General features: G+C 36.2%; 1 protein-coding gene across 9 annotated transcripts in view; it reads right to left on the reverse strand.

The window, feature by feature from the left end:
- Positions 1–526: 526 nt before the first annotated feature.
- Positions 527–25,658, reverse strand: part of LOC125075054 (mitogen-activated protein kinase-binding protein 1) — a 128,631-nt gene continuing 103,499 nt past the window's right edge. For 2 of the 9 annotated variants that reach the window (XM_047686613.1, XM_047686621.1), the window contains 23 exons: positions 25,365–25,499; positions 24,807–24,917; positions 24,539–24,628; positions 24,300–24,430; positions 21,472–21,600; positions 21,029–21,151; positions 20,653–20,780; positions 20,153–20,250; positions 19,108–19,224; positions 17,107–17,196; positions 16,187–16,311; positions 15,427–15,541; positions 14,446–14,590; positions 14,089–14,210; positions 13,882–14,008; positions 9,129–9,236; positions 6,779–6,912; positions 5,770–5,911; positions 4,250–4,351; positions 3,917–4,024; positions 3,262–3,381; positions 2,191–2,322; positions 527–1,589 (listed from right to left, as the gene is read on the reverse strand). In XM_047686613.1, the coding sequence (XP_047542569.1) occupies positions 1,444–1,589; positions 2,191–2,322; positions 3,262–3,381; positions 3,917–4,024; positions 4,250–4,351; positions 5,770–5,911; positions 6,779–6,912; positions 9,129–9,236; positions 13,882–14,008; positions 14,089–14,210; positions 14,446–14,590; positions 15,427–15,541; positions 16,187–16,311; positions 17,107–17,196; positions 19,108–19,224; positions 20,153–20,250; positions 20,653–20,780; positions 21,029–21,151; positions 21,472–21,600; positions 24,300–24,430; positions 24,539–24,628; positions 24,807–24,917; positions 25,365–25,499 (2,778 nt within the window). In that variant the 3' untranslated portion in view covers positions 527–1,443. The remainder of the gene's footprint in view (positions 1,590–2,190; positions 2,323–3,261; positions 3,382–3,916; positions 4,025–4,249; positions 4,352–5,769; positions 5,912–6,778; positions 6,913–9,128; positions 9,237–13,881; positions 14,009–14,088; positions 14,211–14,445; positions 14,591–15,426; positions 15,542–16,186; positions 16,312–17,106; positions 17,197–19,107; positions 19,225–20,152; positions 20,251–20,652; positions 20,781–21,028; positions 21,152–21,471; positions 21,601–24,299; positions 24,431–24,538; positions 24,629–24,806; positions 24,918–25,364; positions 25,500–25,658) is intronic. The other 7 variants (XM_047686620.1, XM_047686617.1, XM_047686616.1 and 4 more) reach the window with 7 other exon arrangements.

The raw sequence follows: 25,658 nt of genomic DNA on the forward strand, positions 1-25,658 counted from the left end.
TTGCGAAAAATCCCGTATTTAACGAACTTCTGTGACACATTTGTTAGCCACTAAACATTATACATAAAAGAAAAATAATCATATCACTATGGACACTGAGGATCCTTATACAACTTGACAATATCACTCGTAGTTCTAAGTTAGGTCATAAGAGGTAGAATACACACATACATAATATGTATCATGATCTTATTGAAATATTTATGTATCATAATGTTTAATTTCAGCTTCCAAATTCTGTAAAACTCACGCCATTAATATCTTCTTTTCATAGTTATATTTAACACATATTTACCAAGCCAAATAAAACCTTGAGTTTTAAAAAATAAGGTTAAATATTGAAAAATAAATTCTCAAGGTCAAACCGGCGTCATTGCAAAGGTTACGTAAAATTGTTAAAAAAAAAAATTTACACCGAACTGACTACAAACAGACGGTCATCGTTTTGTTACATATTATTTAAAAACGACCGTTTTGTTTTATAACAGGTATAATACTCTGACGATATATCTATGCCAATTTGTGTAAGAAGTAAGAATGTTCTCTCATTTTTTTTTTTTCGATTTAACAAACAGATAGACACACAGTAATGATAAAGAAAACTTCAAACAAGACAGGACCATAAAGTTGAGTCTTAAAGTTTGTATAAACAAAATAGTCGTGTTCTTATGTAAGTTCACTGTTTTTAACATCAAAATTTATCACTTTGGTAACATCCCAAACATACGTCATGACTTTGGAATGCATTTTTAAGCAAGAAAATAAATGCTACTCGACCCGTTCAATAATTAATTTGAGGTCGGTTTCATGCGTGAGTAACGATCACAATTTATACGTCCACAATTATTAATAAATACAATTTGTTATGTATTATTTGCAGTAATACTGAATTTATTGATTACAATTTTAATTAGCAAGTATTAATTTCGCATCATTACGCGATAAACAGCAATTAATATCTTATTTAAATTTGACTCTTGGAATATACCTCGAATATAAAAAAAAAAATCAAATAATCCTTCCTCAAAACAAAGTTACATAAAAAAAATATTAATCAAAGCCATAATTTTTCACTTACAATTTAAATTCCAATAACATCACATCATAACAGATTAAAAAAACCGAGTTAGTTACGAGACTGTTTCTCAATATACAATTAAAAAAAAAGCGTATCGAAGTACACAAGAACGTTATTATCGAAACTGGCAACACTCCACTTAAACGTCAATTAAAAACACCAAGTTCTCGAGATGGAATGTCATTAACGATTTAAAAAAACACACATCCCTCGTACCGTCCATGATTATTAACCGACAAAATCAAAATGTTGGTTAACAGTTTCGTTTCAAAACACATATAATAGTATTAACCGCTTAGCACATCACATACGAATATGCACGGTTTTCACAAAACTAACACAAGCGGTCACACAAATCACGTGCACTAGCTGTCTTGATCCCGGGGAGTGGGGGGTAGACTCTGAGGGCTCTGCGAGAACTGGTTGACCATTTTACTCTGCATCATGTTGAGCAATATATCCGAATACTGCTCGATGAGAGACATCGCCGGGTTTCCGGCTGCTGTCGATTCTGAAACAAAAAATAACGTTACGTATGAAAAATATCTTTTAAAATAAATCATTTATTTCGAGGCATACTAAACACATATCAATATTAAGTATTCGCCAATAATGCTCTGCTAATAAATGTCATGCACATTTCTATTACAAGTCAGACGACAAACCGTTGGCAGTTTTAACGAATTTATGTGTATCTCGACACCAATACCCGTCAACTTGTTACTGGCCCGACACGACGTTCGAACCCGCGAGTTTAGCGGCTTCATGACGTCATCCACCTTCATCGTCGCATCATTACGGCCGCTACGAGCTTATCTATATACTAATATTATAAATGCGACAGTAACTCTGTCTGTTTGCCATTTCACCAAACCACTGAACCGAATTTGATGAAATTTGATATGAAGCAAGCTTGAACTTCCAGGAAGGACATAGGATACTTTTTTATGCCAAATACCTGAAGATCAACCCCTAAAACGCGAGCGAAATCGCGGTCGACAACTAGTTATTCATATTATGCGTCGGAGATTTTATTATAGATTTGCGACTGGAAATATTATTACATTATATCGAGAGTTTGATTAGGTGAAATTACATAAAACATTTCGTACCTTTGGCCACGAGATGGTCGAGTCTCTGTCGAGCAGAGTCGACGGCGAGTGCGCAGTCGCCTTCTGAACCGTTCTGTACAGTTACTGCACTTCGAAGGACTTTTTGTGTCTCGAGGATCGCTGCTTCTAGACCTGAATTTATTAATATTGTAAGTTGATGTTATATCATAATTTTTATTCCATCCATGTAGGTATCTACCAAATGACATGAGAGTAGCGTGGTAGAATTAACCCCAAATCTTCTCCTAATTGGGAGATGAGGTCTTAGCCCAACAGTAGGACACCTTACCTCAACTTTTTTAATGTTGAAAACAAAATCTGCCAAGTTTCTTAGATTTGCAGTTTTTAACTAGAGCTGGAAGTGGACATGATAATATATCAAGTGATACATGACCTGATACAGTAAGTCCTATGACTTACTGTATCAGTCAAGTACCACGATAGCATTACTGTCCAACAGGAGCTCATGGACATCAATATCCTAACGACTTTTCACTTTAGTAGCTTTACCATTCCGGATACCACCACATATTCTACTTCCAAACAGGAACACATATACATATTATAATTCTGCTCAGGAATGAAGGATGCCAGTGTAACAATAGGCGTAAGAGACCAGACATCTTAATTCCCAGGTTAGTGGCGCCTTGGCAAAGTAAGGTATGGTTAATATTTCTTAGCATACCAATGTTCGCTTGATTTTACTTGGTGGTAGGGCTTTGTGCAAGCCCGTCTGGGTAGGTACCACCCACTCATCAGATGTTCTACCACCAAATAACAGTACTCTGTATTATTGTATTCCGGTTAGAAGGTGAGTGAGCCAGTGTAATCACAGGCACAAGGGACATAACAGTTTAGTTCCCAAGGTTGGTGGCGCATAGGTTATGTAAGGAATGGTTAATATTTCTTACAGTGCCTTTGTCTATGGGCGGTTGTGACCACTCACCATCAGGTGGCTCATATGCTTGTCCGCCACCTAATGCCATAAAAAAAACGTTTATGAATGGTAGTGACCCCTGAAAATAAGACGTAGAGGTATTGTAGCTAAATGTAGATATTGTCATGTCTCACCGCTTATGTCAGCGGCGCAGTCCGGCTCGCGCTGCAGCGATCTGTACAGCTGTACCACTTTACTGGCCGTCCTCGTCAGCTGTTCCGTCAGCGCCGAGCACAGCTGGGACGACGATACTGCTGGGAAAAACACGTTCTTGGTAATCAATGTACAAATAACATAGTATCATTTAACAAACGTTCGTTGTTGTTGATGGAGTAGTACACACCGATTTTCCTCTTTTATCATTAGTAATCTGACATTCGAAAGAAGAACACAAATACATAAAAATTGTTGGAAAAGAGAAACCACCGAGTTATTTAAAAAAAAAAGAATAGTAGCAAAACCCCAAATTAATTAAGGATTTACTAATATTTCTATTTTCCCCTCCTTTTAAGCTTATCAATTGTGTTAGGTGTGGGGACGATAATAGCCTTTGGGGTCAGGATAGATCATTGCGCTATAGATGCTTAAAAAAATGGCGGCTTTTTGGGCTTCTTGCCGGTTCTTCTCGGTAGAATCTACTTTCCGAAGCGTCAACTCTATATATCAGTTTTGAACATTATCACGACTAAACCGATTAAGCAGATCGTAATGAAATTAATGTAGTGGTAGCATGGGGCCTCGATAAGACGATACACAGGGAAATATACAGAAGCATACGGTTGTACATACAGTTGGGATCCCCCGGCGAGTCCTTCGGGCGCGGCCTCGTGTTGGCGGTGAGTCTGGCCGTCACCTCGCGCGCCTTCGCCGATATGTCGCGCTCGCTGCCGCTGCGACCTGACCACAACTCACCATTACCACTGAACCTATTTTATTTACCTCGATTTACGGCTACCTCATATCCTCAGGTGTCAGTAATCGTGACAGTGGATCGGTGGTACCACCATAGTCATAAAGGTAAATTTATATGATGTAGCAATGTCTAACGAAAGAGTACCGCGACTCTTACGAATGCAGAATTGAGACCCGTAACGTGTCGGTGGAGGGGAGGGGGGTATTTACCGAACTCACCGATGCGGCGCGGCGCGCGGTCCACGGAGGCGGCCCGCGGGCGCTGCGTGTCCTCGGCCTCGGAGCTGGACTCGGAGCGAGCTGAAACAGCCTCTATTCTGTGCGTGTTACGGACTACTGACGCGTGCGCTACGCGTGCGGTTAGTTCGGGTGTCACTGATGCCTTCGCACTCTACACGCGAATAAATAGATCTCAGCCGAGTCGAACCGGTTGGTTAAATATTACCAGCATAGACAAAAAATAACTACAATTATACTGACCTCTAAAAATTTACAAAACGATATAGAAGTTTTTTCTTCAAATTTGATTTTAATCAAACAAATTTGTGTCTGACATATGAAGTCAGTCAGCAGTTTTAATATATACAACTTAATCGTCGAAAACTTTCAATCAATTGAAAATACTTGGGTCTTACTTTATTAAAATAAAAAATCAAATGAAAATATGTTTTACTGGATCACGTAAAAATGAACAGCCTGTCCGACTGATATAGACCTCCTCTTTTTGACAGGAAAGCTTAGAAAATCAAGTAATCGGGTATCAGTCACACCGTGTAAATTAATACAAGTTATGGCAAGCCATCTAAATATTAGAACTGTTTAAGTTATTTTCATAATTACAACTATGTATTTAAATTAAAAAAATATATTTATTAATGAATGGATGTGCAGATTATATTAAACTGTCTAGGCTTTGGCAAATGGCTGTATCGATTGGCATAGTCAGTGTGGGGACATTTTCAAATAGCTGAACGAATAGCAAATATTGTGCCAAATTAGCCGGATTTGAATCACAAGACGGCATTTTCTAAATAGCAACCCTAGTACAGGATTTGAAGCTTACCTGATAATTGCTACATTTCCTTACTGGAACTAAAAAGCCAGGGCTTCTTAGGCCCTAAGGGTGTATTATTTTGTAGAAATAATAGCTTTTGTATAAACCTTGACCAAAACACCCAATGGGTTATGTAATCCTTTGGGGGGGTTTTCATATCTAACAGTTATGTAAGTATCCATTGTTCAGGCGAGTCATCGTTGTCGATGCGCACGCTGACACAGACTCAATGTAATTGTATAATGTTTTTATTTTAAATGGGATATTTTTATCCAAATATATAGAAAGAAGTTCTTGTAATAAATCAATAAACGGATTGACATGACAGACCAAAACCAGACGGACCAATGAGCCACATGATGAGAAGTGGTCACCAACAGCCATTGACATTAGCTTTGTAAAAATATGATGAATAAACGAATGATGATTGAGTGGTAGATAGCCAGATAGGGTTTGCTCAAAGCACTAACACCAAGGAAAATCATCATAGAAGTCATTTCCGTACCAAAACTTCAGTTTCACAAATATAAGAGCCTATTTTCACGAGAGAACGAAAATACCCAACACTGACTGAACCGAATAGACACCCCGATGTTACTTAAATACCTTTCGATCTTCTGCCAAAGCTAGAACATTCCCCCTCTATTATATAGGAGTACCGTGTGTGTAAAAATACCTGCGCCATAATTGTTCGCGAGGCCTCGGCGTCTCGCTGTGTTGGCGGCTGCCTTGTTCGCTGACGATATGGTCGGTCGCATCAGTCCTTGAGTGCGGTTGGTTTGCTGGCGGGGGGGCTGAGGATCTGACTCGGAGTCGCTCTGTGGATGATGTTTTGATTGAAGTATATAAAATAAGAAGTACTAAGGTTTGGTGCGAATAACTTTATGGGATTTCCTTTGCACGAAATTGTCGCACTAACAATATCCAAACTGACTTGCTATTTTTTGAGTTTCATTCAAAAAATATTTTTCGTGGGATAAACTCAAACTCAAATTCCTTTATTCAATATAGAAGCATTACACTTACTTATTGATGGTCAAATTAAACACTACCACCGGTTCGGAAAAAGGAACACCCTGACCTGAGAAGAACCGGCGAAAGAAACTCAGCGAAAGATACAGGTAGGGTAGTAGGTAGATAAAGATAAAGGTTGGAATGAAATTGATTTCGCTATATATTATTTATTAAATAACAGACTCAATGAAAGAAATCAACAACGTTTAAGAATAATGAATTAATAACAGATGAAATTGTTAATAATTATTAAACCGTATATAATATTATAGAAAGGGACGAAAAAAAGGCAAAGAAGAGATCGTGTGGAGGGGGAAAAACGCTTTTTCTTACGTGAAGATTTCTCCCAGTTCACTCTACTATAAGCCGAATAAAAGGACTTTGTCAAAAAAAACATTATCTGCAGCCTTACAAAAGGACAACGAAGGATAACTTTGACTGAAATTACTATCAGTATTTAAAACGGGATATTTACCTTACTACAGACTGACGTTTGTGGGTAAGTCAGTCTCGCGAACGAGACAGTCGTAGATAATGTCGAAATATCGAACTAAACCAAATAAAAATAAAAAACATGGTAAATATCCCGTTTTAAATACTGACAGTAATAAAAATAACAATGTTAATTTAAAAAAATTGACTAAAATAATGGATATTTCCATAAAACTCACCTGATTATTCAAAACGCCGACGCTCGAGCTCCTCGTCATGTTGGACTTGTTGCCGTACCGCGGCGCCGGCCGGACGAACCCGCTCGGCGACTTGTTCGTGTTCGCATTCGTTTGCTGCGTCGGTTTTGATGCGGCTGTTGGATGTTATCATTCAAAATGGATTCTTGGATTTTTTCTGGGTATGTTACATATCTACATTCAAAAAACGGTACTCTTATATTGACTAAGAAATATTTACATTACAATTTCTACAACAATACTACAATATCTATGCGAGCTGATGGTAAATTGTCACCTTCTACCATAAAATAAAATCACTCCACACTTTGACAAAACGCCGTCAGCAAAGGATCTAAAATGACAATATTCCATATACAGAGACAGATAGATCACAGACACAAAAGATAAATAGGTAGTACTGATGCACGAATGGTTGATAGAATATTACTGACGACTGGACGGTACTTGCACATAAACCTAGCGCCGCCGGTTGAAATATTTGAAAGGACGATAATGACCCAAGAATCCAGGATAAAACCACATTCAATTCGCTACGTATTCTAATCAACTATGAGTACATAAGAGGAAGTTTGAAAGTGGCACCGGTAACCGAGAAGCTATCTGGAAACCGGCTGTCTTGGTATGGGCATGTTATGCGGAGGAATGAGGACCATGTTGTGAGAAAGGTTTTGAGTATGGATGTGGATGGATATAGAGGTAGGGGACGACCCAAGAAACGATGGATGGATTGTGTGAAAGACGATATGGTTAGAAAGAATGTTACTTGTGAGATGACGTCTGACAGAGAAGTATGGAAGAAGAAGACATACTGCGCCGACCCCAAGTAAAATTGGGATAAGGGCAGGAGGATGATGCTAATCAACTAAAGTTAGAATCTATATTTATACTAATATTATAAATGCGAAAGTAACGGTCTTAACCCGTCCTGCTTAAGCTGCTGAAACCGATTTGGATGAAATTTGGTACGCGTATTGTTTGAGTCCCGGGGATAAAATCAAAATATACTTTATTCGAGTAGGCTTTTACAAGCACATTTGAATCGTCATTTAACAAACTATATTAAGTAAAGCTATCACCGGTTCGGAATGTAGACTTTACCAAGAAGAACCGGCAAGAAACTCAGTAGTTACTCTTTTTGAATAGTTTTTTTTTTTAGACCTAGACCTACCTATCTTTTTGATTCACTCCTCGGAGGGTCAAATGGGGGGGTAACGGTTTGTGTGATAGGTAGGTAAAATTTTATAAGTTTCTCACGACAAAAGCCGCAGGTTCAGCTAGTCTTTATATATATAATTAATTAAATAATATGAATACTTACCTAGATATAAGTTGAGTAACATATAATTATCATTAAATCTATATCTTTATCTAAAATGTAATTAACAAAACATAGCGACATGAAATGACATACTTTTTATATACGTACATTAAACCTTCACAGTTATATGAATTATGAATATATAAAGCTGTAATTAATTAATCACTAATTACTAAACATGCATGTATTAATAATAATAATTATAGGAATTGTATACATTACATAGAGAATTTTCTACATTTTATTTTTAATATAGTGAACAGTAAGTCCCCAAAATTAGTAAAAAAATAATAAAATTTTTATTAATCTTAACAATACGTTACTTACATAAAAAAAGCCCCTGGAACCCTAAACTAGGACACCCCGTATTTTAGGGGCGAGTGAATTATTAAAGTTCAGTTTAATCCCGGCCACAGTTTAATATGATCTCAGAACATAAAACAATTATATATATTATATTCTATCGTAATATAATGGAAGACTAGCACAATGCGTCTGGTGGGAACTGATCATCACCTGCTACAGTCATTAAACATCCCTTGTAACGCCTTTGCGCCACCGACCTTTGAAACTAAGAATATAGAAAGAGACAGAGGCCGAGAGAGAGACAGAGAGAGAGAGAGAGAGAGAGATATAGCTCTTTTGCGATAAGGTTGTTCTGTACTCATATCTATTATTTTATTTACAATGTAATTATTTTTCTCACAGTGCAATAAATTGGATTATTATTAATAATGTACAGCATTTGTTTCATAATAACAATATATATCGCGTTGGAATAATACACAGTGTCGACAAGTGCTACTGTCTAAACAAATGTATACATTTCGTTATATGATAACACCAAATCTACATCGAATATAAAACACCGCCACCACGAAAAAATAACATATAAATTCAACTATAAAAAGTGTACAAGTGCACGAATTACAAATCACTTTACCATCTACTAAACGTCAAGCACCACTCGACCATCTACCACCACCGTGTAACCACCACTAAGCTACCAACCTTGTGGTGTTCTAGGCGCTGGAACGGGTTTGGCTGCGAGGTCCGACAGCGATATCGCACGTCTCATTCCCGTCTCTTCGGGCTCGGAAGGTGAGAGATGGTTACGCGCTGTCACATCGATCAATTTATAATCATGCAATGCTAACTATTTGGTCGAACGTTTGATCCAATATTAAAAACACAGGCAGACAATTTTAATATAAAAAAAAATGTGTATAAGTCACATATTTTAATAATCATTAATATTGCCAACGTTTGACCCAATTCGGAACAATCAAGTTAAGCGAAATAACTTTTCAAAACCGTGCATCGTCGCAACAAAAATCATAAATCAAAGAGATCATGCTGACATCGCAAAAATAATTAAGGCAACGATTTGTGAAATGTTGTGATGCCAAACGTCAAAAACATAAGTTATACATTATCCTCACAAGAAATCACAAATTACCTAAAGCTCTTCCTAAAAACATCTATACGATAGGGGTTGAAAGACCAAAGAAAAATCTAGAAACGAAGCGCAAATAAAAGGGACCGCCACGACATAAAGTTCATGCGAATCCAACCTGTTATTGGGTAAAATTTCGACGGTAGCACTGGAGCGTGACCTATGGGCAGCTTCCGAACCAAGCCCCTTACGCCATTCCCTGAATTTAAAACCGGTCGAATTCTACTCGATGACGCAATGTATTGGTTATCCATGTACAGTCTTGGTGCCGGGACACGAATTATTCTTCTAAATGGAGTTTTTGGTCTATTAAAACCGTAAAAGGTCATTCGCTTAGGTGAATTGGTACAGCTCGAGCTAGTGGTTGACGATTCATAATTCTCACTGTCTAAATGTACGTCTGTTTTCGGTATAACCATTTCGTTGTATACCCTTTGTGGGAGTGACTTCGGTGGTTTTATAATGTTTTGAAATGTGTTATTCAGTTGAGTCTTCGGTTCAGGTAATTCTTGTTCTTCTACGTTCTCATTACCAGCTTCGTTGGACACATCAACACCTTCTACTGTCAAGCCGATTTGATCTGTATCGAGTATGTCCGGAAGACTCAAATTCCGTTTTATCTCTTTCTGATCAGAATTATCGGTGTCAGTGTCCACTTCCTCTAGTGTCAACGATGCAAAATTAGGAACAGTGGTTTGTTTTGTAGCTAATTTTTCAAATTTTCTCGATAAAACTTTTACTACGCCTTTACCGTCGTTGATATTAGCTTTCAAAGGTCTCATGCGCCATTCTTTAAGTATTTTCTCTTGCAATATTTTCCGTTCTTCCATTTCGACTAGTTTGTTAATTATTTCTAACTTTCGCTCAATGTATTTAAACTTTTTAACTTCATCACTCTCTTCCGGTGCAATGTTTTCTTTGGATTCGATATTCTGACGGCTGTGGCAAGGCATATCTAAATCGTTTTTGGCGAATTTAAAATTCTTTTGATCTTTGAGTGACTTACTATAATATTTATTTTCTTGTTCTGCGTAATAGTCTAGAGAGTCCTTCGCAAAATCATGGCTATCTTCAATAACATCTAAAGAGTCCATGCTCACATGTTTCATCCTTTCAATTCTTTGCATTGCATACACTTCAAGACTGTCCAATTGAATTTCGGATCTGTTTTCATTAACGTCTTTTTCTTTTACGAAAACGTCAAATGTTTTCTCGGAATTATCTGGTGCTTCTTCCAAATTTGAATTTTTGTCTTCTTGTTTTTTGTTAGAAATGAAATTTTTATTATGCAAGCCGTCTAATTTAGCTTTGTATTGTGAGGATATGGAAGAACTGAGAGCTGATTTATCTAAACCAGCTTTTAACCGATTGTTAAGCTTGATAGATGATGTTCTTTTAATAGGTTTAGGGGGTTTATGAGGCACGAATTCCATTGTTATTTTAACGTTGTTATTTTTCTGTCCGGAATCCCTTTCAAGGCTTTTCGTCGCGTTGTTATATTTTGCAACATTTGCTTTCTCTTTGTTTAGTTGATTTTTATTAACTTTACATTGAGTATTTTTCCTTATTTGGTCTTCAAATTTCTCTAGATTTTTCTTTACGTGAGAATTTCTTTTCTCCATTAGATTTTTCAAGGGATTTGGTTTAGATGCTGGTTCTAGTACTACTTCGAAGCTACAACTTTTCGATTTAACCATCGTGCTTTGATCACAACCTTCCATTTGGCTTTTATACTTATGTTTATCTGCAAATTTTGGTTGGAGGGATTTACTTGTATGTGCCATATAGTCTCCTTGATTTAACCTTGGTATTTCATCCATATTTTTCTTATCCTTGTTATATTGTTGTATATTACTTCCGTCAAAATAATACGCGATATTTTTAGCTGGTGGTGGTTGTTTTGATGCGGAGTCGTATAAACTTTTAGATCTTGTAACAGTTTTGTGTCCAGAAAATTCTGCTGCTGGAACTTCGAATCCATAAACCTTATGAATTGGAGGTTTTGGACTAATGACGAGTGGTACTTGGTCTTTATAATCTATTCTGGGACTAGAACCTTCAGCAAAATAGTTGTTGTACATGTAACCACTTAAATGAGGTACGTTATTTGGACTCGAGCCGTAGCTCTTCGATGCATTATCGAATTCGTAACAGCTCTGGCTGTTGGGTACTCCTATAGGATTGTTTTTAGAACGTATAGTTTTAGTTCCTTCGAACAACATTTCTAAAGGAGCACTTTTTGTACACTCAGAGTCGTCAGACAAAACACTTTCCAGTGAATTACAATTAGTTCTCGACAAATGATTATCATTATCGATAAATTCGTCTGACAAGACAGATTCTTGACTGCAACTCGTTTTCATATACTTCTTCTGATTTAGGAAGAAACTTGCGCTGCTGTGTCTATGGTTTTCTAAATATCTCATATCCGGTTCGTTGATATTTTCGAATGAACAATTCTGCGAATCGTTTAAATTATACCGACTATCTGTGAATTTAGCTTGTTGGAAAGCAACTTCGTTGCCGTATTTTAAGAATATTTCGTTTGAAACACTAGAACAATTCGAGTGATCACTCAGCACAGATTCATTTGATCGCGTAACGCATCGTTTCGTTAAAACGCTTTGACACCTATACATGGAGTAGTTAGGATTCATGTCTTCGTCTATGATATCATCTAATGGAATATTTGATGGCATATTTCGCGGCAATGTAGAACTCTTTTGCGAGACACAAAGTGGTTTTACAGGAATCGTCGGCTTGTCATAAGTCCCGCCATATATTTCATAGTTCGAAACTGCTCTACGTGGCATGCCACTCGTTTTATTGTGCTTCTTGCAAATTTTCTTAGAATAAAGCTTATTTTTGCAACTAACATCCTGACTTAAACTACAATCTTCTAACGAATCAGATGAAAAGTTACCATCGTCTCTCTCTTCTATTTCTTTAGTCGGTTGCAGATCTAAATCATTTTGCGCATTCGGTTCGAATTCATCTAAATCCCCATATTTTTTTGTTATCTCAGCGATCATTTTTTCCGTATCACTTTTGATAGTATCAACGATATTCCTACTATCTTTGATCTTATTTTCTAAGCCAACAAAGAAGCTAAGCGAGTTTCTTTTTCTAGAATCGACTTTGTTCTCTCTCGGTTTATCAGTCATTTGGTTATTATTCTGATTCTGAGCGACTTTGTCTGCCCATTTGCACTCTTCGGATACAGGAGAAACGGGACAGGATTTATAATTCTTGAATATACTTCTCGCATTCGGTTTTGGCGTTTTTGGTTGCGGTTTTTCATTGAGATTTAAATGGAAATTACGAGGCGGTAACTTGGGTGGTTCTTTATTTGTATCGCACGCGGTCGGGAACAGGCGATTAAAAACTTTCGACACGGGCTTTTTAGCCATATCTATTGTAAATGACATATTCGGTTTTTGGGATATATTTTCCTTGAAAACAACCGGTTTCACTGTTGGCGGTAGATTTATATTTCTCTTGGGATTCTGTCCAGATTCTAAGTTGACTCGAGGAGGAATGTACGGAGGTATATTGTCGAAATATTCAGGTATCATTTTATGGTTTAAATTCGCAGGAATAGCGTAAGGGTTTTTGTTACGATAATCCAAATTAATATTCTGATAGTTGAGGCTATCAAAATAGTTTGTCGATATGCTCTCTAGATTTTCTTCGGGACATATGGGGGGGTTAGAAAATCCTGGTCAGCGTTAAGGGAGGAACAATCTTTGTTAGTAAGAAATACACATTATCCTAAATATATAAAATATATGATCTTTAACGATTCATAATTTTTACGTGACATATTATAATCTTTTATAATTTTTAATTTTAAATACTTATTTTGTTACAGATAACTTCTCTCGTCATTTTATCAAATGTATATTTTTGTGAAGTGTACTAAAAATAAATGCAATTACAAATGATTTCAATAAATAATCAGACATACTTATTATGTATTTATTTATCAAAAGAATATAATATATCACGTGCGAACAAGTTAACTACACAGTTAACGTTCATATGTGTAACAAATCATTAAAATTTCAAATATGTTTTCTGTCGTGTTAGTAATCTTATAACAACAAAAAACTACCCCAAGTGCTTATTTAAAAACGTAAACTTGGAGAAACTTTTAGCGTGTCCAGCGGGTGATTTACGATATATATATTTAAAATGAATAAACTTCGTTAATTTAACGTAATGAGAATTTTAATCGTGATACAATTAAAAACCTCGTACAGAGTGTGTTTAAAAATTGATCAGCGACTTGAAATTTTCTAAACTCACCATAAGGTCGAGAATTGCTCGGCACGGCCATAGACACAGGTCTATTTCGTCGGGAGCCATCCTTCTCCGGTATGTAGGACAAATCGGTCGTCGACTGACTCGATTTTAAATTCGACCGGAACGCCACCTGAAGGTGACCGAGTTTGAATTTATTAATAATTTCTACTGGTACTCGGTCAGCGGACGGGCGCGGGCTCCGGTACTCACGCTCTCGAGCTGGCGGCGCGTCTCGCGGATGCGGCGCTGCAGCTCGTCGCGGCGCCGCGCCGCGTCGGCGTCCCGCGGCGCCGGCGCGCGCGACAGGTGCTGCGCCGACAGCGACATCGTGCCTGCAATGCACCTCCGTGTGTCGATACGTGATACCGATATACTCTAGCGACCGTTTCCTGACAAACTCAAACTCAAACGAGTTCCCCGGCGAAGATCTGTCAGATTCCGGTGTTCTAAATAATTATTAATAAACACGAAAGCAAACATTATGTATGTTAGTTCCTTCTACATACACATGCTTCTAAGAACACGAACATTCATCTGTTGCCTGAATGTAAGTACTGAGTGAGTTACCCGATTGCGGGGTGTCCTGATCGGGGTTCCCGCTGAGGCTGTCGAAGGCGGATCGGATGTAGCTCTGTCGGCCGGCTCGCTCGAGCGACTCGCACGACCCGGACAGCGGGTTCCGATCCGCGTTATCACCGGACGGTGTCGAAACCTGTTGTACATTTCATAAAAACGTTACGATTTGAAAAAGGAACGGCATGACATTTAAAAATTAATGTATATAACATGTATTGACGAGTACGAGTGAAAGTGATTGTATTTTTAGATCTTGAAAAAGAGTAACTACTGAGTTTCTTGCCTGTTGTTCTCGGTAGAATCTACATTCCGAAACGGTGGTAGCTTTACTTAAAACAGTTAGTTAAATGACAATTCAAAAGTGCTTGTAAAAGCCTACTTGAATAAAGTATATTTTGATTTTGAATAAAGAACAAAATTGTGATGGTGCAACCGGAAATTACAATATTCATAATTAATTTAATTGTAATTATTAGTTACAAGCCGTCGTTTCATTATCAATTTTCTTTTAAATCAATTGAGGAATTACCAATATTCCTATGTGGGATACATCCTTTTAAGTTTATCACTTGTGTTAGGAGTGGGGACAAAATAGTCCCAGTGGTCAGGATCGATCCTGCGACTTTTCACATTGCACATGGTCCATTAACCATTGCGCTATTTACGCTTATACCAATGAAACGTCGTAAATAAATATTAAATTAATTTAACGTTACATAGTATTTGTAAATATATTCACGGTGAAGTAAATGTCTGATAAAATCAAGTCGCGTATCATTATATTACTAATGCAAAGCAAGCTAGTAAGCTGTATGATACAAAATCGTACACAGCTTTTGGTCCTTCGAGCCAGATTTTTAATTTAGAAACAATAGTTAAATAGATAAAAATGATGTCGGTCATTTACAACGACATATTTAAAACAACGTCAATTTGGAATGATACACATTAACTAGACGGCTACCCGCTCACCTCGTCGTCGGAGTCGTGCGGGCTGCCGCTGAGCGAGGCGCAGGGCGCGGCGCGGCGCGCGCGGCGCAGCGACTGCCGCAGCTCGCCCGCGTCCATCGCGTTCACCAGGAACTCGCTGGGGGGCACTCTACGGTACTGCATTTGCGGACACTCCGCGGACTCCCGCCCGTGGACTGACGCCGTAACATATTGTCGTGTTCCGGTTTGAAGGGTGAGTGAGCTAGCGTAGCTCCAGGCACGAGGGACGTATCATCTTAGTTCTCAGTTTTGGTGACCCATTTGCGATGTAAAGTGGTTAAAATTTCTTAGAACGCCATCGCCATCTATGAGCGGTGGTGACTCCTAACGATCATTTGGCCCATATGTTCTTTCGCCTATGTCATAAAGAAAACACCAACTGGCTCTTTCATCCCCCCGATCGGAAAACGACAATACCTGGCGGGTCTAAACTACTTGAGATGTTCTCTAACAGTATGCCATCTCGCCGGTCTCCAACGTTACTGGACTAAATCGTATTTCATAAATCACTTTTGGTTCATTATTTTGTTTAGACGTGTCACTTTATGTGTTTCCACCTTTAGCGCTACACTGATACTCCTTCCTGGCATCAACAACGCGCCGTAAATACTTAAACGTATTTACTACAACCCGAAATACAGACTTACAATAACTTATATAGCGACTAGTCGATCCGTACGGACTTACATTTGTTCATTGACAAATTTATTTACCCTTAAATGGTAACATGATTATCGCATACCTCGGTGTATCATCATCATTATTCCCTGGGTAGTACGTCGGCCTATTCCCTCTCTCCGAAGACGACGTCCTCTCGCCGTCTGATATGTCCTCGATGTCACCGTCGTGCTCCGTTGACTCTTGATCCTGAAAACGATAGAATAAAATGATATAAACAAACCAGTATCGTCCCATATAATGTAATCCAGTGTAATTGTTGACAAGTATTATGACAGACAAATTGAATTTAACTTAAATCTCATAATTGTAGAGGCAACGTAAGCTTCTAGCCTCATCTGATGATGAGGCGGCTCCTTCATGCTACAAATTAGTAACAATAAAACGTATAGCGTGTGTGACCCAGGGTGATTAAAGATATGAGTGGCGGAAGAATTAAGGCCTAAGTGACCACATACCAACAGGTGACCCATCTTGTGTGAATAATTTTGAACGGTAAAACAATTTCAAAATCAGATCAAGAGAGATATAGAGCGGATCCAAAAATATACAACTATTACAACCAAAACATTTGGCAACTTCTGTCACCGATGATTACATAAAATTTGTACCCTGTAGACATGCGTTGACAATTTTGTTTTTTTTTTTTTGTTGACGCTACCTTACATTTGTAATTAGTACTAACATATACATCTCTTTCACTTATTCTTACTGTTAGAAAGAGAATACAGTTGTCATATATAACGAGTTCTTAAAAATACAGAATTTACATTAAAATCAATCCCATAGAAGAACAAGTCGTGAGGAAACCTGCAACTATTAAAAGATAATGTAAACTATCCACCAAACCAAGATAGACCAGCGTGAATCGAGGCTCGCAATACACTTATCTGACATTTCATTTCGAAAAAAAACAAAACAAATGAATCTTAAACTTAACTTAAAATAAAAAAAAAGGAAATAATAAAGAAACAAACACCAAACCTCAAACTTAAAACTGCCGAGTGACGAGTCGTCCGTGTGGTGACGTGTCCGTGCGTCGGCGGTACGATTTTTCGTTAAATTTAATGTTACCTATACGACGAAACGTTAAATAATAAAGTAATACGCAAAATAATAGGAAAATTTTTAAATTAATAATAACAAATTATAATGAAAACAATTAAAAATGATAATGATAAGCGTGTTATGAATGAAGCAAGCTACAGTGTTGCCAACTTTTATATTTAAATAATTACTTATATTTTTGAGATCAGGAAATAATGTTGTAGTTTGTTGTGTCATTGGAGGTTTAAATAGTTTAGTAAAATATTGCCTTTTTCGACACTTGGAGGCAAAGGAAGACATCGTGAGAAGACCTGCATGTGTCACATGAAAAACTGCCACACATTTAGCGACAGTAGGGTGGGATAAACTCCAACACAGTCTTAGCCCAGTAGTGGGATATTTACAGGATTGTTAACTTAGAATAAGTAACAACCTTGTATTGAAATAGCTATATTTGGATAAATAAATTGAACAATATTATATTTTCCTAATTGATTACTACTGTATAAGATAAAAACAGATTTACTTTTAAAACAAGTCGAATTCAAGTATAAATATATTAATCATAAAAATTGGCAACATTATTGTATATGTATACGACGTGTAGAGTACCACTATGTGTATGTTAATAATATATTGATGTGTAACTTTTTATTTTATAATATCAAATTTAAGGTGTGGATATACGCGAAATTGCAAATTTGGATAACGTGGATTACCATTTCCTCTGTTATCGTTACCGGAAAAACTTAATATATATACATATATGTGAACCTACACGATGAATAGTATGTCCTATTCCTTAAAAAAAAACCTATTAAAAAGAACTTAATACAAAGAAAGTAACGAGTTACCCTCTGATTATTTTTTTTTTTTAATTCATTTTTTTTATATACAACGGAATATTGAACCCGCATTATTAATGTTGTCTTAGTTTTAAAGTATATATTTTAAAAACATTTTTACGTAATCGATACACACAAATCGCGATCCATCCCCACCATCGGCAAAGAAATCAATCGGGGACGAGACGTTGTGCCGCACGGACCTGTGACACTGCTCCGCAGTTACAGGCACAGGGGGGGTGAGGTTACCGCGCCGTATTTATCGGTAACGCCCAATCGACCAAGGTCAACGACGTATATCCACATCTTAAGACACCTTACTTATAAGCATTGTTCAGCGGGTGTTCATGTAAACACTTCTTCTCTCTTTCTAACGCCATTGATTTGACGTTCGAACGAAGAAGACAGCATCGTATAACTCATCCCGCTTAAATAACATTTATAAGTAAAGTTGTTAGTACTCGATATTGATTCATTTTGTAATATATTTAATTATTAATTGTTAATAATAAATATTTGTTTTGATTCGTGCAAATTACCTATATAAAGTACCTATATATCCTTATTATTTTCTATTATATATATTTGACATTATCATAAATATGATACTGAAAATGTTGTATTAATTTAAATTATAATTAATGAAAGCAAATTATTATTGAAATTCTAATTTCACCACCATCAAAAATTTTATTTTGTTAAATATTAATCAAAAAGTATTAGTCCAGACACCGATTAGTAAAGTTTAACAGAAATTGAGGAACGACGAACTCACGCGACTATGAGCGATACAACAACGGAATATCTCGCAAAAAAAATAAACCTAATCATTAAAAAAGTTCATCTAAATAAACTTGCTAGAACAAAAAAATCAAAAAAACAAAATACTATTGTGTTTTGTTATCGGCAACCTTGATTTAAATAAAAGTTATTATAATAAAAAAAATCGTATAACACACGTACGTAAAGTGCGTAGCGATTATACATTGAACACACACACACACACATACATAAAACAAATAACAATACACGATGCTTTGATGTGTAATGAAGCGAATGTCAGATTACGATGTTTGAAATTAAAAAGAATGACCTTTTCGACCCTCGGCGATATAGTCAATATATCGTAGGTAGCTTTCATTGTAGCGTCAAAATTTCTGAAGAGTGCTTCGACGCGCGGCAGTTGAGATAAGTTGAGCGATTTCGGCCTCTATTTCATATAGGAACAACAACCATAACCACGTGAAATGACATTTGAATCGCATACTCGTGACGTAACAACAGAATGGAATTCAAATAATCGTTATAAACAATCGAACGTTTTAAAAACACGTTCGATTGTTTATTTAAATAATAATAATTAAAAAAAAAAATGATTAAATTAAAACAAAAAATCCACCACCGTTCCAGATTGTGAGTGATTTAGACAGCACGCGTTAGTGACAACATTTAAACTATAAAATAAAATTACCATAAAAAAGGAAAAGAGAAAAAAAACACATTAAATTAAAAAAAAAAAAACTATATAAATTATATTACATGAGGTAACTATATTCAAAAACATTTAGTTTTGTGTAAGGACATAGTAGAGTTGTCTAACTGACATTAACAATTTTTCTTTGACGCACAAATATAATATACAAATTACAGTAGTTGAAATAAAAAAGTCATATATATGTATATGACACTGCTATATTATGTACTGGATTTAAATGTCTTTGTTTATAATACAGCACCATTAGATTTAACAAATCGATTTTAAATTCACTTGTAAAATTTCTATAACAGCTGTCACCGCGTATCCATAGCGAATATCATAGATTATTCGGGATCTCGACCAATGATAGCGCGTCGATTCAAGGTCAAATGTTGTTTATTTGCCTCTTCCGTTTACTGATATTCGTAGCCTTATTACGTCTTATTTTAGAGAATTCTACCGCCCGTGAGCAAAACGAATTGTTTTTGAAATATAGTCACCGAGTAATAATATATTTACAAATGCAAATTATTTTCGAATGCACCATTAAGATAAAAAAAATATTAATTAAAGTGCATTTAATGTCAAAGTAAAACTTATCTGATATTAACATGGTACATCCACAGATAAAAACGGACAGTAGATCGTGTTTGCAACCAACCTGCTTGCCGCCCGCCTCTCGTCGTTTGTCGTTGTACCTCGTGTCGGTGCCGCTGTCTATCGAGGAGTCCTTGGAGCCGTCGGAATCGATGCGTTTATCTAAACAAAATTATGTATATTTTTAATAAGCTTAGCTTACCTCGATTTATTAGCCAGACATAACATATTTTTTAGATTAGAGAGGAAAAATTAAGTTAGTCGAATAATAAAGGGGCGAAAAATTTGAGAGTGATATTAACGATTATATAAAAAAAAATTGAATTTAGGGAAAAGTCAACGTTGTTTACGAAAAACAAATATATTAGGAGTCTTAAGTGAAAAGTACAAGTTTATTAAAGTTTATATAAATATGATGCAACGTATATAAACATACACATCATCTAAAACATAAGGTTTAATTGAAGATTATATTAATTTAATTTGCGCTTTAAATTGGTATTGAATAAAAAGTGTTAGCTACATATATGTACATATAATACATAGAGCGAGTGTGTTACGCACCGGCGGGCAGCACGCGCGCGGCCCACTTGCCCCGCGCGGGCGCGGCGGGCGGGCGCGGCGCGCTGTCGCCGCACAGCTCGTCGCCCAGGCTCTTCTTGGCCCACGACGGCAGCTTGCCGATGCGCAGCCTGCAACACACGCACCCGATACACTCCCTGCCCTCAGAGCTTTGAGCAGACTTCTCTTCCGCAACGGGACTACGATCCGATGCCGAGCAGAGAAGTACAATATGTCAACGTACTATACATATAGACGATGTACTCCAAACTGCTTGGGAGAAGGTCTCGTTCTAGTCGTCATTTTACCCAAGCATTACTCGTACTTTTAGCATAACGTTACCTTCGTGGATAGTCTTTTAAACAACTTGTGCACTCACGTATAATCGGGTACGACAGGCGTCGTAAACTTATCTTCGGCTACGACCTCACGTGGCGGTGAGCCAAGGTGGGAGTCCGTCTCGCTCTCGAGGCCGGACATGCCGTTGGCTGGATCCACTTTCCTGTGATACGATATGAGCAATGATTAGAACCAATGCTTATAAATCATAAGTGTTAGTCTACATTTATCAAATCATACTTGCCGACTGTAACAACGCACAATCAAAACTACTTCTTATAAAAAACTAAATTTACAAACTAGATTTAATTCGTAACACATCGTTAGCTTATAAAGAATTTTTGGATATTTTTATTTTAAGGGAAGGAAATTAAACTTTATATGAATTTTATCCGTACGAAATCGGGACACGAAAATAGTTAAAAGAACACGCTACCGTTGTCGCGGTGCTACCACCACGCACAAACACCGACTATCACTTACCGCCCACGACGGATGGCCTGCTGCGCGAGGCGCGCTCGCATGGTGACCACCATGTCGTGCGGCACGCGCCACACGAACACGCAGCCGTCGCCCGACGCCGACACCAGGTGCTGACAGTCTGGCGTAAACCTTACACCATAAAAAATATTTATTATCTTCTTAAACAACACGAATAAAATATTTTTCTTCATATAAATTAACATTTGAAGTAACGCACCATGAATTTCGAACAAAATGTTCACATTAAGTTTTAAGGGTAAAAAAAGTCAACTAATATATTAGCTAACCACAATAATCTTTAAACAAAGTAAAATCACTTAGATCAACTTAATAATAATATAGGCCATCGGCCACCTGATGGTAAGTGATCGCCATCGCTCATTAACATTGGCGCTGTAATTAATTTTAATCATTCCTTACATGTCCAATGTGCCAACGACCTTGAAAACTAAGTTATTATGTCCCTTGTGCCTGTAGTTTCGCTGACTCACTCACCCTTCAACCCGGAACACAACAATACAGAGTATTGCTGCTTTGCTTGTATATGATCAATGTAAATGTATAAATATATTACACAATATTGGAAATGTAAATACTTAAGCTTATAGCTTAAGGGGACTACAAGAGCTAAGTGCCCTTGAGAATCGCACGCACACACTTACAAAATCGACAAAAACGGCAATCCCGTGTACTAAGGGTTAAGCGAGGTAACGAGATTACGCCCAAATATTCTAATAGATGGCGCCAAACCGAGCGACGTAAGATCAATCATAAATCTCATAAAAAATAGATAGGACAACAGAATTATTTTTATTTCTTTCGATGTTAGTTAACAAATGATTATAAAATAAAACTGATTCAATTAAACTTACAATATTTTTATTTATATTTCGTATACAATAAAATAGACAGTTAGTTTTAACCTTTTTTTTCTATTATTTATATTATTATACCACAATTAGTTCTTATACTAAATATTGAAACATACCAATTTTTAACATTTTATAAAAGTTTAATGATCTATTTATATAATAAAATCGTAAGTGTTCGAAATCTGTAGTGTAGTGACCGTGGGGTAACATATAGCGTAGTATTTGTTCGTTTTATTAATATTGGTTCATAAAGAAAAAATATATATTCAATTTAAAAAAAAAAATCTAAATATTTACTAGAAAAAAATGTTGTCAATTCGATTTGGTTGAATCATTGATGAATGAAAGGTTAATCATAATAGGTTTAATCATAAATCTCATAAAAATAGATAGGATATTAGAATTATTTATATTGCTTTTGACTGTTATTCGAAAATGATTAAAAAATAAAACTGATTTAATTAAACTTAAAATATTTTTATTTATATTTAGTACTACAAAAAAAAAACATTTAGTGTTAATTTCTTTTTTAAATTTTTTTATTTAATTTCACTTGTATGTATTAATGTTATTACATATGTCCTGGAATCTTGGAATAAATATTACATCCACTTTCAGCTGAAAGTTGGCACACATATTTAATCTCGATGACAATGCACGATTCATGAATTGCTGCTATATTCAATCCAATATGTACGTTACAAAAAAATTTAAATTTATGAATTATGTACAAATGACACTTCTAAATATTCTAGTTCTCTGGTTCACAACAATTACATTTTTTTTGTTAAGACTTTACTTTTTTTTATTATTATTAAAATTAGTTCATACATAACTTTAATTCTTATTATAAACAATCGATAAAATTAAACTCTTACGCAATATAAATAGCTTCCGTGTTATTGTTTTCGACTTTCTTTATTCTGTAAAAAAATAAATATATGTTAGTAATTACATTTTTATTAATTATAAAATTATGTTTTTAAAAAATATGTATCTTAATATGTCATAGTAGTTATAATGAAAAAAAAATGTTTCGAGTTCATGGGGATCGAATGTAGTCACTTGATCCCCATGAAAGTCAATTGATGTTTTCCTTCCTTTGACCAAATACTCTATCGTAATTATTAAGAATGGCTCGAAAAATCTGATTATATGCGAACTGATTGCACATTTTTCTAATAGATGTTTTCAATATTCATAATTTATAAAAAAAAAAATATGTTTACTAATTAAATACTCTTACCTTTTAATATCGTTCATATGTATGTTCGGCGCTTGATTTATATAAACGTTTTTTAATTTTCCTCACGCGTTTCACTTTATTTCCCATATTTACACAATTAAAATTTATAACAAATAATATAATAAAAAAACAAATGCCTAATTACTACTACACTATTTTAACTTAATATATTTATTTACAAGAAAGAATAAAATTATTATAAGAAAACATGAAACAATGAATTTACAATTAAAATTACAAAAAAATATCTCGTAACGTAATGAATGATGCGGCGAAAAGATCGACACGTCTGTATAGCATCAGGCCTCGGCCGGCATTGTCTGTACACGGCGTTTACGCACACATGCGTACGCATTTTGTTCGAAAATAAGAATATCGGATTTAAAAAAAATCTATTGATTTTCTTAAAAAAGTGACACCCAGGTTAAATAGTATATTGCTTGTAGAATAATCTGACAAAAAACCAGAATTATGGAACGTATATAAGTATAGTTATTATTGATTAAAAGATCTTTTTAGAGGTAACTTTGTGATTTTTTTCTATCGTACCAAATTAATTACATCATGTTTTCAAAATAACAAATACTTAGCATGTATCCTGAAGATTATCATATATTTTTTTCATTTGGTTTACTGCATTGGATCATATACTTTTTTGCATTATAAAACTTGCATTTAGCTCATGTAGTCCCCTTAAGTAAAATCTTTACCGTAATCCGGTCACGATTTCCGAGTGTCCGTACATGGTAGCCATACACTCGCCCGAGTAGTAGTCGTACACGCTCAGTATCTTGTCCGTACTCGATGTGGCGAGGTATATCCCACTGCTATCCAGTGAAACCTGAGGAACAGATTGACGTTTGTAATTGTTAATATAATGAATGCAATGTCCGGACAGACCGTATCTCATCCAATGTTGATTTAAATGGGGATGGGGTTCTTCGTTTACCTTGATTAGGGTACCATCTTCAGCGGTGGTACCACGGAACGTTTTAGTGTGCCGTCCGTGCGCCGCGCTGTACACACGTACGTTACGATCCTGAAATACGAAAAATATAATAGATTAAAAATACGATTGGCTGTCGATAAGAGCGGTACCGTCGATTTGAGTATTAATAAATGACATACAATGTTAATAAAACCAACTTTGACAAAGGAAATTCATTAAAATATAATTGGTATCGGAACACAGAAAGCACAAGAGCGGTTTCCCCGACCTGGCACGCCGTGAGCACGTGGCGCCCCCCCGCGTCCACCTCCATGTCGTACAGCGTGCTGCGGCCCGACACGTTCTGTCCGCGCGCGAACTGGTAGCTGCCGTCCGACATCTGCAACCGACGACTCGCTGTAGTCACACTTAGTTAGGGCCCTGTCTACATTCCATCTCTCAGATCGATTCTGATCAACGTTAACCAATTAGATAAAGTAATCTTGTATTGAGCATGGACGCTCGTTTCGACCATGTATTTATACATTGATACCAGTCGGTATGCGTGTTAGTACGCGGCGAGAATAACAAACGTGTACTGAGAAAAACTGACCAGAGAGACACGGCGTATCACACTTCGTATCGTATCATGTTTTTTTAAATTATTATATTTAACAAAAATTATTCATTGAAAAAGTGTAACTACTGAGTTTCTAGCCGGTTCTTCTCGGTAGAATCTAAATTCCGAACCAGTGATAGGTTCGATTAATACAGGTAAATGACGATTCAAAAGTGCTTGTAGAAACCTACTTGAATAAAGTATATTTTGATTTGATTTGTTACTTACAGTTCTCAATTGTCTAAAAAGTATAGTTTTATCAGCTCCACACGACACCATCTGTAAACCGCTTCCCGAACTCAGGAATCGTACCGCCGTTATCGACGACGAGTGCTCGTCCAGGGTTTGAAGAATTTGGTATCCCTGGAAAAGATAAGCCAATAACTCAGACAAATTTATATATTTTTAGCATATCACAATTCTAACTTCACTGAGATAGGACATATAGGACCTCTATATACACTGGCTAAATTCAAGATGAATTACTAAAAAAGTTGATCGTAGTTTCTTAAACATTTATTA

The sequence above is a fragment of the Vanessa atalanta genome, chromosome 29 (genome assembly GCF_905147765.1).
Source record: "Vanessa atalanta chromosome 29, ilVanAtal1.2, whole genome shotgun sequence".
NCBI lineage: Eukaryota > Metazoa > Arthropoda > Insecta > Lepidoptera > Nymphalidae > Vanessa > Vanessa atalanta.